The sequence below is a fragment of the Paramisgurnus dabryanus genome, chromosome 4 (genome assembly GCF_030506205.2).
Source record: "Paramisgurnus dabryanus chromosome 4, PD_genome_1.1, whole genome shotgun sequence".
Taxonomy (NCBI): Eukaryota; Metazoa; Chordata; class Actinopteri; order Cypriniformes; family Cobitidae; genus Paramisgurnus; species Paramisgurnus dabryanus.
In genome coordinates, this window is record NC_133340.1 from 15,101,722 (window position 1) to 15,119,295 (window position 17,574).

The 17,574-nt window shown below is 43.5% G+C and overlaps 1 protein-coding gene across 2 annotated transcripts in view; it reads left to right on the forward strand.

The window, feature by feature from the left end:
- LOC135746600 (von Willebrand factor A domain-containing protein 7-like) overlaps window positions 1–17,574 on the forward strand; it is a 108,932-nt gene that overhangs the window by 26,616 nt on the left and 64,742 nt on the right. Inside the window, exon 3 of one of the 2 annotated variants that reach the window (XM_065265217.1) lies at window positions 13,884–14,165. The exons of the other annotated variant lie outside the window; for it this stretch is intronic. Coding sequence (XP_065121289.1) covers window positions 13,884–14,165 — 282 coding nt within the window. The remainder of the gene's footprint in view (window positions 1–13,883; window positions 14,166–17,574) is intronic. 2 annotated transcript variants of the gene reach the window in all.

The following is a 17,574-nucleotide window of genomic DNA, read 5'->3' on the forward strand; positions in this document are numbered from 1 at the left end:
TCCGGCTGATCCAAGCGAATCAGCCGGTTAGTGGATCTGTAAAATGTAAAATGTATTTTACCAACAACAAAATTGTGGCCAGTAAAAATGTTGAGTGGCTAGTAACTTTGAAAAACAACTAGCCACTTTGGCTGGTGAGCAAAACAGTTAATGGGGACTACGGATGAAAATAAGCCCTTGGCTAAATCCGGTACAATACATGAAATGGAAAATTTATCTTAAAACTTGTGCATGGTCCCATTATAAATAAGTCAAGTACTGTACAGTATGTGACCCTGAAGCACAAAACCAATCGTTAAAGGGATAGTTCACCCAAAAATGAAAATTCTGTCATAATTTCCTCACTCTCATGTTGTTACAAACCCATATAAATTTCTATTTGTTCTGATGAATATGAAGGAATATATTTTGAGAAATGTTCCATTCGTGGACACCATTCACTTCCATAGTAGGAAAAAAGAATACTATGGAAAAAAATGGGGTCCACGAATGCTTTGGTTACAAATATTTCGTAAAATATCTTCCTTTGTGTTCATCAGAACAAAAAATGGAAAACAGGTTTGTAACAACATGAAGGTGACTAAATTATGGCATACTTTTCATTTTTGGGTGAACTATCCCTTTAAGTCATATGGGTATATTTGTAGAAAAAGCAAAAAATACATTGCATGCAAAATTATAGATTTTTCTTTTATGCCAAAAATCAATAATATATTCTATAAAGATCATGTTCCATGAAGATATTAAGTAAATATCATACAGTAAATATATTTTAAAAAAATATTTTTGTAAGTGTATGCAGCAAATTTGCGATCAAAACAGGCCAGGAACTGTAAATTAAGTGCGCTGTTTCTCCGTTCCAGTCACATTGCAGAGAAAAGGCAGAGGAAGACCATCCCAAAATGTATTTTGTTTATCTTTCAGTTTAGAATTACTCAAATGGGACTAGATGTATTTGTTTTGATCTTTGCTTGTGTAAGCTCCACTCTAGCTGTGCCCCAATTGAAAGGCTGGACCCTTTCGAAAGACGTGTCCTTTGAAGACGAGGACTCTGTCTATGCAGGTCACAGCCTCCAAATCCAAGGAGAGAACTGAAATGAGACGGTCTAGCTTTCGGAGGATCCATAAGTTGCTTCACCTGCTGTACGCGCCCACCGCATTTCTTTCTCCGGGCTGCAAAGGATAGATCGAATGGATCCTTCACAACCTAGGGTATCTTAAGATTTATTGTATGCCTGTAACTGCTGTATACAACAGCTAAATATTAAAAAATAAATGTCACGGAGTGACTCGGTAGGGTGGAACCAAAAGTGAGAGAAGAGGTTCCGCCCGGACCGAATTCTACAAACACCGTCACTTCCGGGTATCCCCGGGAACCCCCAAATCAAGCTAAACTGCAGGTGTGTAAACGACGTGGCGATCGCTGAATGGGTGATCCATACGAGGAAAAGGAGTATAAAAGGAGGAGTGGAAATACAGGAAGAGGTGCGCTGTGTGTTGGGAAAGAACGCTGTGAGGAAACAAAGGGCTGGAATACGAGTGTGGGAAAGATATAGGCTGAAACCATCGTGGAATTCGCTTTGCGAATAAGAGGAGAGGAGAACAAGGACCTGAAGGAGGGTGAGAAAAGCAACATCAGAGCAAGTTGATACTTACCAAATGTGTGTGTTTCACTGAAGGTCTGGGCGAAGTAGAACGTTGTTATTGTGCATTCTGTGGGTCACCTGAGGAGAGAAGAACGGAAGGAAAGACCGGTTAATGACACAAGAGATCGTGAGTACCAATTAAAAGACATCCTTTGTGACGGATTCAAGTAACAGTGTGGGAGTGTTATCTGTTGTTAGTGGCCCCACCGTGCGTGTTGGGATGGGTGGGTGAGCCAAAGTATTGAAGACCGAATTGGTGTTGTGTTGTGGAGCTACCACGACTGGGTAGGACATTGCTCGGCCTAGCGAACTCGGGTCTCCCCCAGGGCAGATCCAGCCAGGTGAAGAGTACGGACCTTATTATTCACTGAAGTGTGTGTCGTGCAGTGTGTGAGTCTGTCTTGACGTGAGTGCACCTGAAGCTTTTGCAGTGTTGTGCCGTGTCTCTTGTTGTCTTTACTCGCCCCAGGCTAGGTGGATCTCTGTGGAGACAAGCGGGAGCTGCCGAAACGGTGGACACCAACTTTTCAACTACATGATCAACCGCAGCCCAAAGGAAGTGGATTGGATCCGTTGAGTGAGGTACTGTGATAACATTGTGTGTGGAAACATAATGTCAGAAGGAGTTGTTGGGAGTGCTGTATAAAAACTAATTGCTGTGTGTACCTTGTGTGTGGTGGTGTATGTTGAGCTGCTCACCCGATTGTCTAGATATTCGCCTGTCCATAGGAGGAAGGGAGGAGGACGTGTTAGACCAGGAGGACGGATGTACGGTGGCTGCTCCATTTGAATCCCGCCACCGAGGTGACATCGGCCACGTTGGTCTTATAAGCCACAGCCGGACGCTGGTAAAAGCTCTCCCTCCCCTCATCCGTGCACGAGGCCCAGTGGTGACGTATGGTTTTGTTCCTACCACTGTTGATGCCTTATACCGAGCTAAAGCTATACCCACTCTATGAAGACTCGTAAGCCCAGAGAGACCCAGTGAAAGTGTGATACTTACCTTACATCGAGCTAAAGCTAAACCCACTCGGCGGAGACTCGTAAGCCCAGAAAGACCCTGTGAAAGTGTGATACTTACCTTATACCGAGATAGAGCTAAATCCACTCTGTGAAAACTTGTAAGCCCCGAAAGACCCTGTGAAAGTGTGTTACTTACCTGACGTTGAGTGAAGTCATACACACTCCGAGAAACTCGTGAAGAGCCTGTGAATGTGATGATACTTACCTACCTGTTGAGTCTAGATTAAACCTACCTTGTGTGTCTTGTAACTCGGGGCGAAGAGTCCGTAAGGCCAGCCACGATTCATCTATCTCGCTGAGTTTCAGCTAACTCACCTTTGTTCCCTACCTACCCTCACAGAAATCACTGGAGCAAAAGAAGCCAGGCCCGAGAGGTTGTTATGTGGGGGGGCTCTGCGGGGAGGGGTACTTCAAGGGGTAACATGTTTAATACTGATGATAGCAAAGCCACTGGTGTGTTTCAATGACATTCTGGACCTCTGATAGGATTTGATAAGGTTCAGCTTTAAAGCTGTGCCAGAGGTTGACCCAAAATATTTTAAAAAGAGCATCTGAATTTTAAATGATGCAAATCTATGAGTTTGACACCCTATATCCATTTGTTCCACATGTCATTATGCACAACTGATCAAACTTTAAAGGAAGTTAAAAGAATCAACCTCCTTGAATAATTCTAGGCATAAGATAGGCCAGTGTTTCTCAACCCTGGTCCTCAAGGACGCCCTTCCAGAATGTTTTAGATGTCTCCTTAATTTACACACCTGATTTAAATTATTAGCTTGTAAGGGAGACATTCTAGAAGGAGTCTGATGAGTTAGTTCAGGTGTTTTAAATTAGGAGACATCTAAAACTTTCTGGAAGGGGGTCCTTGAGGACCAGGGTTGAGAAACACTGAGATAGGCTCCCCCAAAAGACTAAATTAACAAGAAAAGGTACAACACACAGTACTGTATCATCAACATGTCTTATAAATTAGCCATAGAGATTCCCTATGCTGGTCAGCAGCTAAAACAATCATATAGTTAGGTTTGATTTGTGTAATTAAAATACATTATTTTATTAAACTATACAATAGTTATATCCAGTGTTATCCTTAACATAATGTAATTAGATGAGTGACATACATACTTTAATCCTTTACACGTTTCTAGTCTTCTATGAAGTTTTCTCAACGTGGGCACCATTATTACCTCTCTCTCTCTCTGTCTCTGTCTCTCTCTCTCTCTCTCTCTCTCTCTCTCTCTCTCTCTCTCTCTCTCTCGTCAAATGATCCTGCGTGAGAGCGCGTTCTCGAAGTTCTGAGTTTTTTCGCTTGAGGTGCATAACTTGCACGAAGACGCATTTAAAGGGAAAATCGCGTGTTTTCGCAGCAATTACTGCGCCCAATTCGCGTCATTTTCATCGCCTCGTGCGAGGACGCGCCCGGTTGAGTCTTTGCATTGACTTTGTATGTAATCTGCTCGCGCAAATCGTTGAACTTGCTTTGGTAAGTATGCCCCATAATGAATGAAAACACGTTATTCCCTTCGCGTCATGCACACGCACCAGCGCAGCGAGTACACTGGCAAGAGCAGAGCGCGACCTTCAGCCTATGTGCCGGGGCTTAGCCCCGGACGGCCCCGGCCCAATTTAAACCCTGGCAACAACAGCAACGCAGGAGGTGGACCCAGAGACGAAGGAGCTCCGTCCTGTCCTTTCCCTGCAGTCCCTTACCTGTGTCGGCTGGATCTCCCCCTTTTCCATTCTCTGGACCCCCATCTTCTCCTGGAAAGAAGAGAGCAATATTTTAGATTCCCTTTCTCCATTTCCCAATTCATTTTAAATAATTTAATAAAGATTGACATATATTTTACTTATCTCACTCGTGTGTCTGGTCATTGGGGTGCTTTTGGGACCTCCTCGAGGTGGAACCTAGGGAGGGGCGTGACTCACAAAGTCTGTGGTCCGCTCCGACCTGTGACATAAACATTTAAAACATTCATTAAATATAAAGGGGTAGTTTCCCGGTGTAATACGGTGTATATGTGTAGATCATGACACATGTAGCAGGGAACCCATGAACACAAAACACATGAAACCAGAGACAAACATGGCAGTAACTGATAGAGTTCTCAACAGGTCGGGCCAGCCCGACAAACCCGACGGGACCCGCAGATTCGGGCCGGGTTCGGGTCAAAAATATAAGCAAATGAGTCGGGTCAGGTTGGACCTCGGGCTTAATCTTTTACGCTTCGTGAAAAAATTATTAATCATCACTGCTGTTCACCGTAAAGAAAGTCTGGTCTGGCTGCTGCGTGCATCACAGAGAGGGGCGGGGGATAGAAATAAGCTCCGGCGCGGATCAGCAACAGATCCAGACCGGAGCTTCCGGTTTCAGAGCGGATCCGTTGCGGATCCGCCCCGGAGCTTATTGCTATCACTGCGTGCACGCCTGTTGTCTGGAGAAGAAGAGATGGAGAAAAGTAAACTTGCCGCAGGTGAATTCACTGTTGTTTGCTACTACAGGAGGAAAAAGCCGCTGGCTGGGTACATGTTTGAGTTCTTTTTATTTATTATTGTGTGATTTTTATTTAAGTCATATTTATATAGTCTATATTTAAAGTTTATTGTTTCAGTTGTTTGTATTGTTAAAAGGCGTGAACATTAAAGCTTGATTTGAATTACCGTCTGCTAGTCATGATAATAGCCTACATGTATGAGGGTCGGGTTCAGACAGAAAATTCACATTGATGTGTCGGGTTACATCGGGTCCGGGCTTTAAAAGCCACGGGCCGGGTCGGGTCGGGTTGTAATTTTCAGGCCCGTTCAGAACTCTAGTAACTGATATCAAAATGAAAGACACAAACATGAAAACTTGAAAATAAAAGACAAGAATATTACAAAACAAGAACACATGACAAACCCTCAGAGCCCCCCCTCTTACCAGCGACTCCTGGCGCCCACCAACCAATATTCCCAACAACAAGTCCATGGGTAGGCGAGTGAGCCAGGGCCGTGAATCAAAGACGGGCCTCGGCCAAAAAGCAATAGTATGCCTCGGCTGTGGAGCAATGACGGGCCAGGTCGTGGACCAATGGCGGACCCAGGTCGTGAAACAGTGGTGGCCCCAGGTCATGGAGCAGTGGCGGCCCTGGGTCGTGGAGCCATGGCGGGTTTCTCGGACTCAACCTTTCTTACCCTCCCCCCCAAAAATACTTAGGGGCTTGACCATCTTGGCTGTGCACTCTGACATGATGACGGCCATCTTGGGCACTGGTTCAAGCATGGTGGCAGCTATCTTGGGTTCTGGTTCAGGTATGGCGGCAGCAATCTTCGGTACTGGTTCAGGCATGGCAGCAGCCATCTTGGCTGTAGCTTCAGGCATGGCGGCGACCATCTTGGCTTTAGCAAAGAGTATAGAAGAACAAGAGGTGAAACTTTTAGTTTTGGCAAAAGCCCCTAGGTGGCCCTTCGGCAGCGCGGCTGCCATTTTGGAATGAAAATTCTCACAGCCAAACCATTCTCAATTCATTCTCAGCAAATCTTACAGCCAAATCAGAAGCGCAATAGGAAGTTTCTTAAGTTAAGCCATCAATACATTTTGTTCACTTGCTACACCTACAGTAAATGCTGTATTGTCTTGTATGTATGTGTTGTGTTGTTGTTAAAAGTTGTGGAATCTAATCATTAAATAGATACACATTTGAGGTAGTTTTTTTCTTGCTTTATTATGTAATTCTAATTTATGCTACTTTACACATTTACTACTATTATTAGTTACCAACCTGCACTAGGTATGAAATATATTTTGTACATATTAATCCCCTGGATCCCGCTACAAACATGATAATCTTATAGAACATGATGCATCTGTCTGTTATCCTATAATTGCCACTTTTGGACAGTGGCTGTGTTTTTTTTTACTTAATCCATTTCAAGCAATTCTGATGTATATGTGTGTATATGTGTATTTATATGGAGCTTATATTATGTGTGGATGAGTTTATATCGGTAGGTATATATGTATATGGGAGATGTATTCTACACTGTCAGAAATAAAGGTACAAAACTGTACCTTTTCTGTCACTGGGGCTGTACCCTAAGTTTCCATTTGGTACCTTAACATGAATAAAAAACAGAATACAATTAAGGACCTACATTGTTAGAACAAAAGTCAAAATATGTACCCTAGCTGTCAATGGGGCAGCACCCTTTAAGGAGGCAATTGTATGGACCATTAGGTACAGATATGTAAACATTTAGTAACAATATGTACCTTTGAAATACTAATATGTATTTTTGAGGTACTAATGTCTCTCTTTGTTCCCAGTATGTACCTCTGAGATAATAAAATTATATCCTTAGGTGCAAAGCTGTACTTTTTGAAAGAATACAGCCCCAGTGACAGAAAAGGTACAGTTGTGTACCTTTATTTCTGAGAGTGTATGTTTTTTATATATTTATATAAAAAAGAAGCTAGTGGATGGTGTTGGGAAATCGCTCGTTCGCAAATGACACATCACTTCTAGTCGACTCCCAGGTCATTCTCATTCCAAAATGGCGGATTTGTAGGTCTGCTGTTGGGCACTGGTGTTGCAATGGAACGTTCCATTGGCTTTCACTTCTTATCAATATAAGGCTGTTTCTCAATATGCGTTCTTCAGCGATCTTGCGTCCTTGTGTTCTCGCTCTACGTCATCATTAACCGGCGAAGTTCAATTCCAATTCTCAAGAAAGCAAGTACAAAGGACGCATGAAAATTGATGTGTTCTTGATATCGAGGATGCATCGAGTGCAGACTTGCGCGCTGAAATCTGGGGAGGTCAGGTGACCAACAGGAAGATCGCACACATCTCAATTCTCACAAGTGCGTTCTGTGTTCTCGCGACCTTCTGAGTTTGCTTTCCAAGGTCGCCCGGCAAGACCAATCTTCACGAGAACGCAAGTCCGTACTTTGCATTCTTGGAATTGAGAAACAGCCTAAGTTCTTTGGCTGTAGCTTCAGGCATGGTGGGTGCCATTTTGGCTGTAGCTTCAGGCATGGCAGCGGCCATCTTGGCTGTAACTTTTGTACAGTGTATGGCTCAAACACACCACAAAGCTGTAGCCCAGGGTTCCCCAAATCTTACCCTGGAGGGCACTGCAGAGTTTAGCTCCAACCCTGATCAAACACACCTGAGCAAGCTAATTAAGGTCTTCATGATCATAGGTGGGTAAGTTTGATTAGGGTTGGAGCTAAACTCTGCAGTGCCCTCCAGGGTAAGATTTGGGGAACCCTGCTGTAGCCTTCACTGGTAGCAAACAGGGGACAAATCTGCAGGCATGACGTGAAGAGACTCTGGCTGGACAGGGATGACGTGAAGAGACTCTGGCTGGACAGGCATAACATAAAAAGACTCTGGCTGTACAGGGATGATGTGAAGAGACTCTGGCTGGACAGGCATGACGTGAAGAGACTCTGGCGGGACAGGCATGACTTGAAGAGACTCTGGCTATACAGGCATGATGTGAAGAGACTCTTGATTTAGATTCTGATGTGTGCCTACTGTGTTGTATATGGTAATTTAGTCACCTCGGGTTTGAAGTTTTGTTTGTTTTTTTATGCAGATATGGCTAGGAACTTTATTCATTCTGACCTAATAATCAAGGACTTTGCTGCTGTAACATGGCTGCAGGAGGCGTAATTATATTACGCACTGCCCGAAAATAGTCCCCTGCCGTTGAAAGTTATTACCCTTACGAAAATTAACCATGGTTTTAGTGTGGTAAAAGTGTAGTAACCATGTTTTTTTGTTATATTGATTACTATCAGCAAAACCATGGTTTAACTATGGTTTTTGAAAACCATGGTTATTTTGTTTTAACTGTAGTAAAACCATGGTCAATTTTCGTAAGGGTAAGCGGAACTATTTCGGCTGCTGCGTAATATCACTGCTTCTAATGCAGCCATGTTACGAAGTTCCTGAATATGCACTATGTACCGGTATCGCGTTTAATAGCCTGTATCTGTAATTACACAATAATGGATGAATCTGAATTAAGAAAACTAAATTCCCCATAAATGGCTGCTCATGGTTTGTTATGTGTTGCTAATGTTATCCTCAGCCTGTCCTAGTCTAGCTTATCCCGTTTTCTACTAACATCCCCTACATGTACTTATTTAATAATAAATAATCCACTACAAACGCATTGATGCCATTTGAATGAAGTAATTTAAATTACATGCATTGCTAATATATCTTATTTCTAAGTCTTAAGTCTTAAAACTAGTATTGGGCCGATAAATCGGCTGATGATGCTTGCCATGCCTCTAAAATTACCAGTAAAGTGCCGCTAGATCCAAAAACCAGAGGGTGCTCTCGTGCAGAAACTTAATACTTTTCACACAGTAATTTCAGTAAATTACAATGAATTTACCATAATGAATTTACCAGTAAATACAAAAATGTGCTGTTCACACACGCAGTGACGTTCCGTCTTTTTACCAGTAATACTGGTAAACTCGGAGAGAAAGAAGAAGATACCTGTGGCGCGCTGCGAGCTCAGTGTCTATTTGCAAACAATCCACGTCCTTAAAGCTCCCGTTCTGTCTGTGATTTTGAAGCTTTGATTGTGTTTATAGTGGGCAATATAACATGTGTTCATGTTTCACGTGTAAAAAAACGCTGTATTTTTCACACAATTTACTTATCTGTGTAGCGCTGTTTTCAGGCTGATGTTTTCCTTCTTATGTGAAGTCCCTCCTTCAGAAATACGTAATAAGTTCTGATTGTGTAGTTTGTTTAGTGTGCAGTGATTCGATAGCAGCTTAGCTTAGCAGAGCCATTTGAGCCAAAGCTGGTGACTGACGTATTCATGCGGGTGTAGTTTAGTCAACAAACTGTTTTACTGACGTCATTAAAGCAGGAAATAGAGGGCTGTAGTCCAAACCGGCCGTTCGTTGTAGGCTTTTAAAGAGGAATTCTATTGAAGAAAATATATCGCCTGGCAGTGAACTTTGAGCTTTATGATTTAACATGTATTATTTATGCTATTATAGCAACATTACACACTAACTAGAGTTTAAAAATGGTATCAGAAAGAACGTGACCTTTAAAATCCACGGTCCGTATTTTGTTGTTTTCAATGTGGCAAACACTAACGGTCGCGAAGTTGCTTGTGATCAAAAATTGCATAAGGCAACGTCGAAACCAACGTCAAAACTAAACTGCGTCTTGAACAACAGTACTGTTTGCACATTAGGCTTCACAGAGGGTGTGCTAAGGACGTTGGCAATTCGGCAAATAGATGGTTTTTAAACCCTGTTCGGAAATCGCCCCATATACCTCCTGGAGCTTTGAATCCATGTTTACAATGTTGAACTGCATTCTGTCTGTTGAATCTGTCTTCTTTTTTGTGAAAACATTGTATTTTTATTTATTTTTGTCTACAAAGTGTGCCAACAACAGCAAATTTGTTGTTATTTATATTAGATCTCATCGTGTACATTTCTTTGATTAGACAAGCACCGTAATTCTAAGAATGTGGATATTGAGTCGTTATTTACTTGCTAAGTTGTTAGCACTTTTAGAAGACTGAGAGCAAATACTTACTGACAGAAATACAAAAGCAAACTACCAAATTACTTCAGCTTATCAGCAACTGACGTAATGCAATGAATCTACCTACCTAATGTAATGCAACAAACTTCGGAAACTGTCATCTCCGCCCTTTAAAGAGTGAACACAGATTGTCTGTGAGAGATGCTATGGAGGCCATGATCCTACCACATGACTATGAACAACTATGAATTACTATGACAGAACAACAGGATCATGAAAGTTATCTACCCTTATAGAAATAAACTGTTTTTAAACTGGTTATTGGCTTAACCATGGTTCCCTTTCAGTTGGTCACTAAGACGTCACGTCGTGACCGATGAATTGGGAACTCACTTAGAGAGACCAATCTGCTTCGATATACTACTAAAACGCCAATGAACTTGGCATTGAGGTATTTGCATAATGCTGGCGCCGCCCCGCCAGGTGCGTATATAAGCCGCAGTTGCAGAATACGAAATGAGCTTTTACGCTTCGAAAGCCGGCAGTATCTGCTACTGAGAAGCTACTTGCTCTTCTGGGAATGGTTGCTGAATTTGGTTGACAAGCAGTACTAACACAGCTGACGCTCGCAGTATTCCACTGCTCTGCATCTCTTTTGTTTTGAGTTTAGTGTGTGCGTTGCCTCTCCCTGTGCGTATCATCAGCTGAGCACCTATAGAGTGATTTCCCTGAAAGAGTGATACGTGAGAGCTCTGTGTCTTTTTAAAGACAGCCACTCTCTCGTATATTCGGAGATCAGCGTCCTTTTCAGGATAGTTTTTCGTCCGTGCGATCTTGGATGAGAGAAGTACAGGGGTTCCAGAGACGGTCACGAGCGCTGTCTTAGTGCTTAGGTCGGGGGATGCGTCCTCCACCTTCCAGCCTTCTCGTCCTCAGCCGGTTGAGGCTCCGGTGGAGACCGCAGAGTCGTGTTCTATGATTTCTGCCGAATCCATTGGACCTCCTTCTGGTCCCGCCACTTCAGCAGCATCACAGGGGTGCCCCCCTTTTCCCTCCGAGGCGGACTTCAACCCGGAGATGGCGGCCGTGCCCGCTTGAGCGGCGCAACCGGTAGGGTTGGAGGGGTTAACCCCCCTCCTTCCGAACCAGCCCGTCTGCGTGATTGGTACTTCGGAGCTGCTCAGGCTTCTCGGTCCTCACCTCCTGTGCCTTTCTTCCCGACAGCATGAAGAGCTGACTCAAACATGGAATTTGCGGCCGTCTACGGCCGTTCAGCCTTCACCCTTCACCTCCCTCGCTGCCAAGGCTTTAGAGTTCTGCACGAGGGAGAATGCGACCCTTGGTCGTGCGATGTCCACCACAGTGGTCCAAGAACGACACCTTTGGCTGTGTCTGGCTGACACAACGGACGCAGACAAGAACAACTTCCTGAATGCTCCTTCGCTCAACACAGCAGCAGACGCGCTTTCCCGAGCTGCGCCCCATCCCCCCCCCCCCGCGAATGGCAACTCCACCCCCAGACGGTTCAGCTATTTGGAAGAAGTTCGGTCGTGCGCAGATAGATCTGTTTGCGTCGCCAGACAATACCCATTGTCACCTGTTTTATTCACTAACCGAGGGCAGCCCCGGCGTGGATGCGCTGGCACACAGCTGGCCGCTGGGGATGCGCAAATATGCGTTCCCTCCAGTGAGCTTAATCGCACAGACTCTGTGCAAAGTCAGGCAGGAAGAGGAGAGCCTTCTCTGGTCGCGCCTTACTGGACGACCAGGAATTGGTTCCAGAACTGATGCCCCTCTCGACAGCCCCTCCTTGACGGATTCCCTGGCAGGTTTAGGTGATTTATCGCAACGGTATCTAACACTATCTCTGCACCGCGAGTGCCGTCTATTAGACACGCGTAACTGCTTAAATAACCTGTTCGTCATCTGGTGCTCTTCGCAACGCAAAGACCCCTGAGAATGCCCCATTAATATCGTGCTCTCAACCTTCAACAGTGGTTGGAGCGTAGGCTGTCACCCTCCACCATTAAATTTGATATTGCCGCCATATCTGCACATCACTCTCTAATGAACGGCAGATCGGTCGGCCAGCACAAAAAGAGGATGTCTCATTGGATAGTTGATACTATCACCCTGGCTTATTATCTGCAGGGGATTCCTTGTCCATTTAATTGAGAGCACACTCCACTAGGAGTGTGGCCTCATCTTGGGCTCTCGCTCATGGTTCCTCGCTAACAGACATCTGCAGAGCTGCTGGTTGGGCGACACCTAATACGTTCATTAGATTTTACAGTGTTCGTATCGAGCCTGTCTCCTCTCATGTTCTTTCCTCATCAGGGGGAGCATGCATGGAGAACAGACTCGCAAGTCGGCTTGCAGCCTCCGACTGGTGCTTCACAATAAGTGTCAGTATGGAAGGCCATCAGGGCAAAAATGCGTAATGGTTTGATTTGTTCTTCCTCCGCTGCCTTGGCCGCTTATGTTGCGGAGCATTGGCTGTCAGCCTTTCACTAGCTGTATCCTCGCGAACCTACGAGTTTGGCTCGGGCTCCACATTGTGTCCCCTAAGCGGGGTTCCTTTGTGAGTATTTATCCGTGGGGTTAATTCTACTAGCCCACGTTTCCCTCAGCATAGCTCTGCTTTGCTTACACAGCCACGGCTGTCCTTTTTCAACTAAGGTTGTCTTTTGCCCACCATTAGCCCTTAAACAGGGTGGTGGTTTCCGCAGCGTTCCTATCCCGCTCAGGTAGGGCGCTTCCCAGTCGCTGGCACTACTGTGGGGTTAAAGGAACATCTAGTGCCCGGCCTTCTGCCTTAATCCTATTTCTCCATCTCCTTAAGTGGAATCAGAGGGCTTTTTGCAGACACTGGAAGAGGTCAGCTCCTAGTGGCGTTTTGTTAGGGATTCCCAATTCGTCGGTCACGACGTGACGTCGTAGTGACCGACTGAAAGGGAATGTCTCGGTTACGGATATAACCCTCGTTCCCTGAAGGAGGGAACGGAGATGTCACGTCCCGTCGCCACAGGTGCTGCTCCCTGCTGTCACGGCCGGTCATTTTCTTCCGGCTTTCTCAGCGAAAAGAAGCTAATTTCGTATTCTGCAGCTGCGGCTTATATACGCACCTGGCGTGGCGGCGCAAGCATTATTCAAGTACCTCAATGCCAAGTTCATTGGCGTTTTAGTAGTATATTGAAGCAGATTGGTCTCTCTAAGCGAGTTCCCAATTCATTGGTCATGACGTGACGTCTCCGTTGCCTCCTTCAGGGAACGAGGGTTACATCCGTAACCAAGACATTTGACTACAGTAAATATGGTAAATTTTTCTATAGTTAATTGTTGTAATGTGCTTCTAGTATAGCTCAGTGGTAGAGCATTGCATTAGCAGTGCAAAATGTCATGAGTTTGAGCCCAGGGAACACACCTACTGATAAATGTATACCTTGTTATGCATTGCAAGTCACTTTAAATGAAAGTGTCTCCTAAGTGTATTTGTGTAAATGTTATTTAATGTTAATGTGTGGGAAGCATTGTATCTGTTTAGTTTCTTTAATTAACAATTTCCTTATTAATGCAGTGATCTTGTAATAAATATTAATATATATATTAGAAATTGTTTATATTAGTAATATTATTAATATATATATATTTGAAAGTTTGCATTTTTACAATTAATTTCACTCTCCATATTCAGATCGACAACACCCTGACTGTATTTGCTGTCCAGCAAGCCTGCTCAAGATTACATTCCGTCCACTCCACAAATGGCTTTCAATTAGCTATTTTCAGTAGTTATATTTTTAATGCTCTTGTGGACATAGATCAAATCCATCCTGAACGGCACTGTGATGCTGAGAAAATCAGGGAAGCGCAGAAGCTTATTACGGATGGCATGAAATCAGTGAAAACCAACATAGATGAGGAAAGCTATGTTTTCGCCCGCATCAGATTGGGGATAATATGTCATACTTTACAGGTATGTTATGATAAGAATATATGAAGAGCTTAGATGCAAAACCCTGTGTGCATGTTTTCTTGTAAATTAGCATTTTTGTAATCAAGCTCTTATGTTAAGGTTCAGCAAGTTCACTTTTATGACAATGAAAAGGTTATTAGAAATTAGTTATTAGTAATTGAAATACCTTATTTTCAAAAATGTTACTTTAGTCATTTTATTGGTATTTAACAAATGTTAATTTCTTAAAGTAAACTACTGCTGTAAGTACATGCAAAGATCTCCATTTCTAAATAAAGTCCCCAGTCACTATTCACTGTCCTTTCTGAATAAAGGAAAAAGACTCAACAATTCGAATCAATGTCCTACTAAATTCATGAAAAATATATTTGGTACAAAACTCTAAAAATGCTGGGTTATTTTCAACACACAGTACAGACAACAACATGTAAGCAATAGAAATTGTATAGAAATATTCTAATCCGTGTTATTAGGGCCCGAGCACACCGGGGTGTGAGGACCCTATTGTTCTTCAAGGAGTTATTATTAGGGCCCGAGCACCGAGGAGCAGGCCAGAATGGCCTGCACCGAATGGTGCGAAGCCCTATTGTTTTTGCTCGGATTTATTATTAGGGCTCGAGCACCGAGGAGCAGGCCAGAATGGCCTGCACCGAAAGGTGCGAAGCCCTATTGTTTTTGCTCGGATTTATTATTATTTTTTTTTTTTTATTAGGGCCCGAGCACCGAGGAGCAGGCCAGAATGGCCTGCACCGAAAGGTGCGAAGCCCTATTGTTTTTGCTCGAATTTATTATTTTTTTTTTTTTTGTTTTTATTTTTTTTATTTTTATTTTTTTTAACACTTTTGGACTTTTTGGGGGCCTTAACATACTCGAAAACTCTTGAAAATTGGCACAGACGTCAGAGTCGTCCGTCATCGCAGAAATCCAAAGTCTGGAACACGGGCGTGGCACGGGGGCTCTATAGCGCCCCCTGTAATGCAAAAAAAAACTTTGATGCACAGATCGGACAAAAATGAGCGCACATGTACGAGAATTGGTACGCATATAGATCTCATCGACCCGAACAACTTTCGCCCTCTAACATTTAAGCTCCGCCCAACAGGAAGTCGGCTATTTTGGATTGTTTAAACAATGCAAGCGTTGAACTTTTAAATACTCCTCCTAGTGGATGCATGCGATTGACACCAAACGTGGTGAACATGATGTCGAGACATTGGACTTGCTAAATTGCGAAGGGATTTTTGATATCTCGAACGGTGTTGCCATGGCGAGGCGACAAATTTATGGCGACATCAGAGAAACAGGAAGTGTCTAATATCAAAGGCAAAAAATGTCTTATTGTGATGACACGCGGTGTGTTTGTTCGTCTGAAGATTCCGATCGCATCGATGTGCCTATTGTGACTCCCGGGTATAGCGCCACCACCAGGCGCCAGGAAGTGTGTCAGTCACGAAGGTGGATTTTTTTTGACAGTTCCATGCGATGTTCTTTTAAATACTCCTCCTACAATGTTTATGCGATTGACACCAAAAGTGGTCAACATGATGCCAAGACATTGTAGATGATAAATTGCGAAGGGATTTTTGATATCTCGAACGCTGTTCCCATGGCAACCTGTCAAACTTTACTTTCATTTTTAAGGCATATTTAAACCTTACAGCTGCATGTGGTAAACTTTTAAATACTCCTCCTGGGGAAATAATGTGATTGACTCCAGAAGTGGTCAACATAATGCTGAGACATTGTAGATGATAAATTGTGAAGGGATTTTTGATATCTCAAACGCTGTTCCCATGGCAACGCGTCAAACTTTACTTTCATTTTAAAGGCTTATTTAAGCCTTTAAATTCACGCCGATGTTCTTTTAAATACTCCTTCTAGAATATTCATGCGATTGACACCAGAAGTGGTCAACATGATGCGGAGACATAGTAGATGATAAATTGCGAAGGGATTTTTGATATCTCAAACGCTGTTCCCATGGCAACGCGTCAAACTTTACTTTCATTTTAAAGGCTTATTTAAGCCTTTAAGTTGACGCCGATGTTCTTTTAAATACTCCTTCTAGAATATTCATGAGATTGACACCAGAAGTGGTCAACATGATGTCGAGACATTGTAGATGATAAATTGCAAAGGGATTTTTGATATCTCGAACGCTGTTCCCATGACAACGCGTCAAATTTTACTTTCATTTTAAAGGTTTAATTAAGCCTTTAAGTTCACGCCGATGTTCTTTTAAATACTCCTTCTAGAATAATCATGCAATTGACACCAAAAGTGGTCAACATGATGCCGAGACATTGTAGATGATAAATTGTGAACGGATTTTTGATATCTTGAACGCTGTTCCCATGGCAACGCCACAAACTTTACTTTTATTTCAGGCATATTTAGGACTCTTGGCGTGCTTAGATTAACCTAAACGTTGGCACACACATCAGAGTTGTCGGCTGTTCAGAGTGGACAAATAGGTCAGGCAAAGGCGTGTCTCTTTAGTGGCTCACTAGCGCCCCCATTTGACTAAAATGTGGGGTTTTTCTTTTACCTACAGTCCCCAAATGGCTCAGTAACAACATTAAATAGCCCACTGATGTTTACCCACTTGATGCCCTTGCCCACCGGGCATCGTTTTCTCGGACGCATCGTGTAGCGGTAAAAAAACGTGCGAGGGCCCGCCATTGCTGCTTGCAGCTATATTTTTTTATTTTTTTTTTTTTTTTACGTTTCAGGGCAATTTGGGGGCCTTAACATACTCAAAAACTCTTGAAAATTGGCAGAGATGTCAGAGTCGTCGGCCATTAGGACCCGGCAAAGGCTGGAATTCGGGCGTGGTAAGGGAGCTCTGTAGCGCCCCCTGTAATGCAAAAACAAACATTGGGGCACAGATCGGGCAAAAATTTACGCACATGTACGAGACTTGGTACGCATATAGATCTCATCCACCCGAACAACTTTCACCCTCTAACATTTAAGCTCCGCCCAACAGGAAGTCGGCTATTTTGGATTGTTTAAAAAATGCATGCATTGAACTTTTAAATACTCCTCCTAGAGGATGCATGCGATTGACACCAAACGTGGTAAACATGATGCTGAGACATTGTACTTGCTAAATTGCGAAGGGATTTTTGATATCTCGAACGGTTCTGCCATGGCGAGGCGACGAATTTATGGCGAATTCAGAGAAACAGGAAGTGTCTAATATCTAAGGCAAAAAATATCTTATTGTGATGCCATGCAGGGTGTTTGTTCATCTGAAGATTCCGATCGCATCGATGTGTCCATTGTGACTCCCGGGTATAGCGCCACCACCAGGCGCCAGGAAGTGTGTCAGTCACAAAGCTGGATTTTTTTGACAGTTCCATGCGATGTTCTTTTAAATACTCCTTCTAGGATTTTCATGCGATTG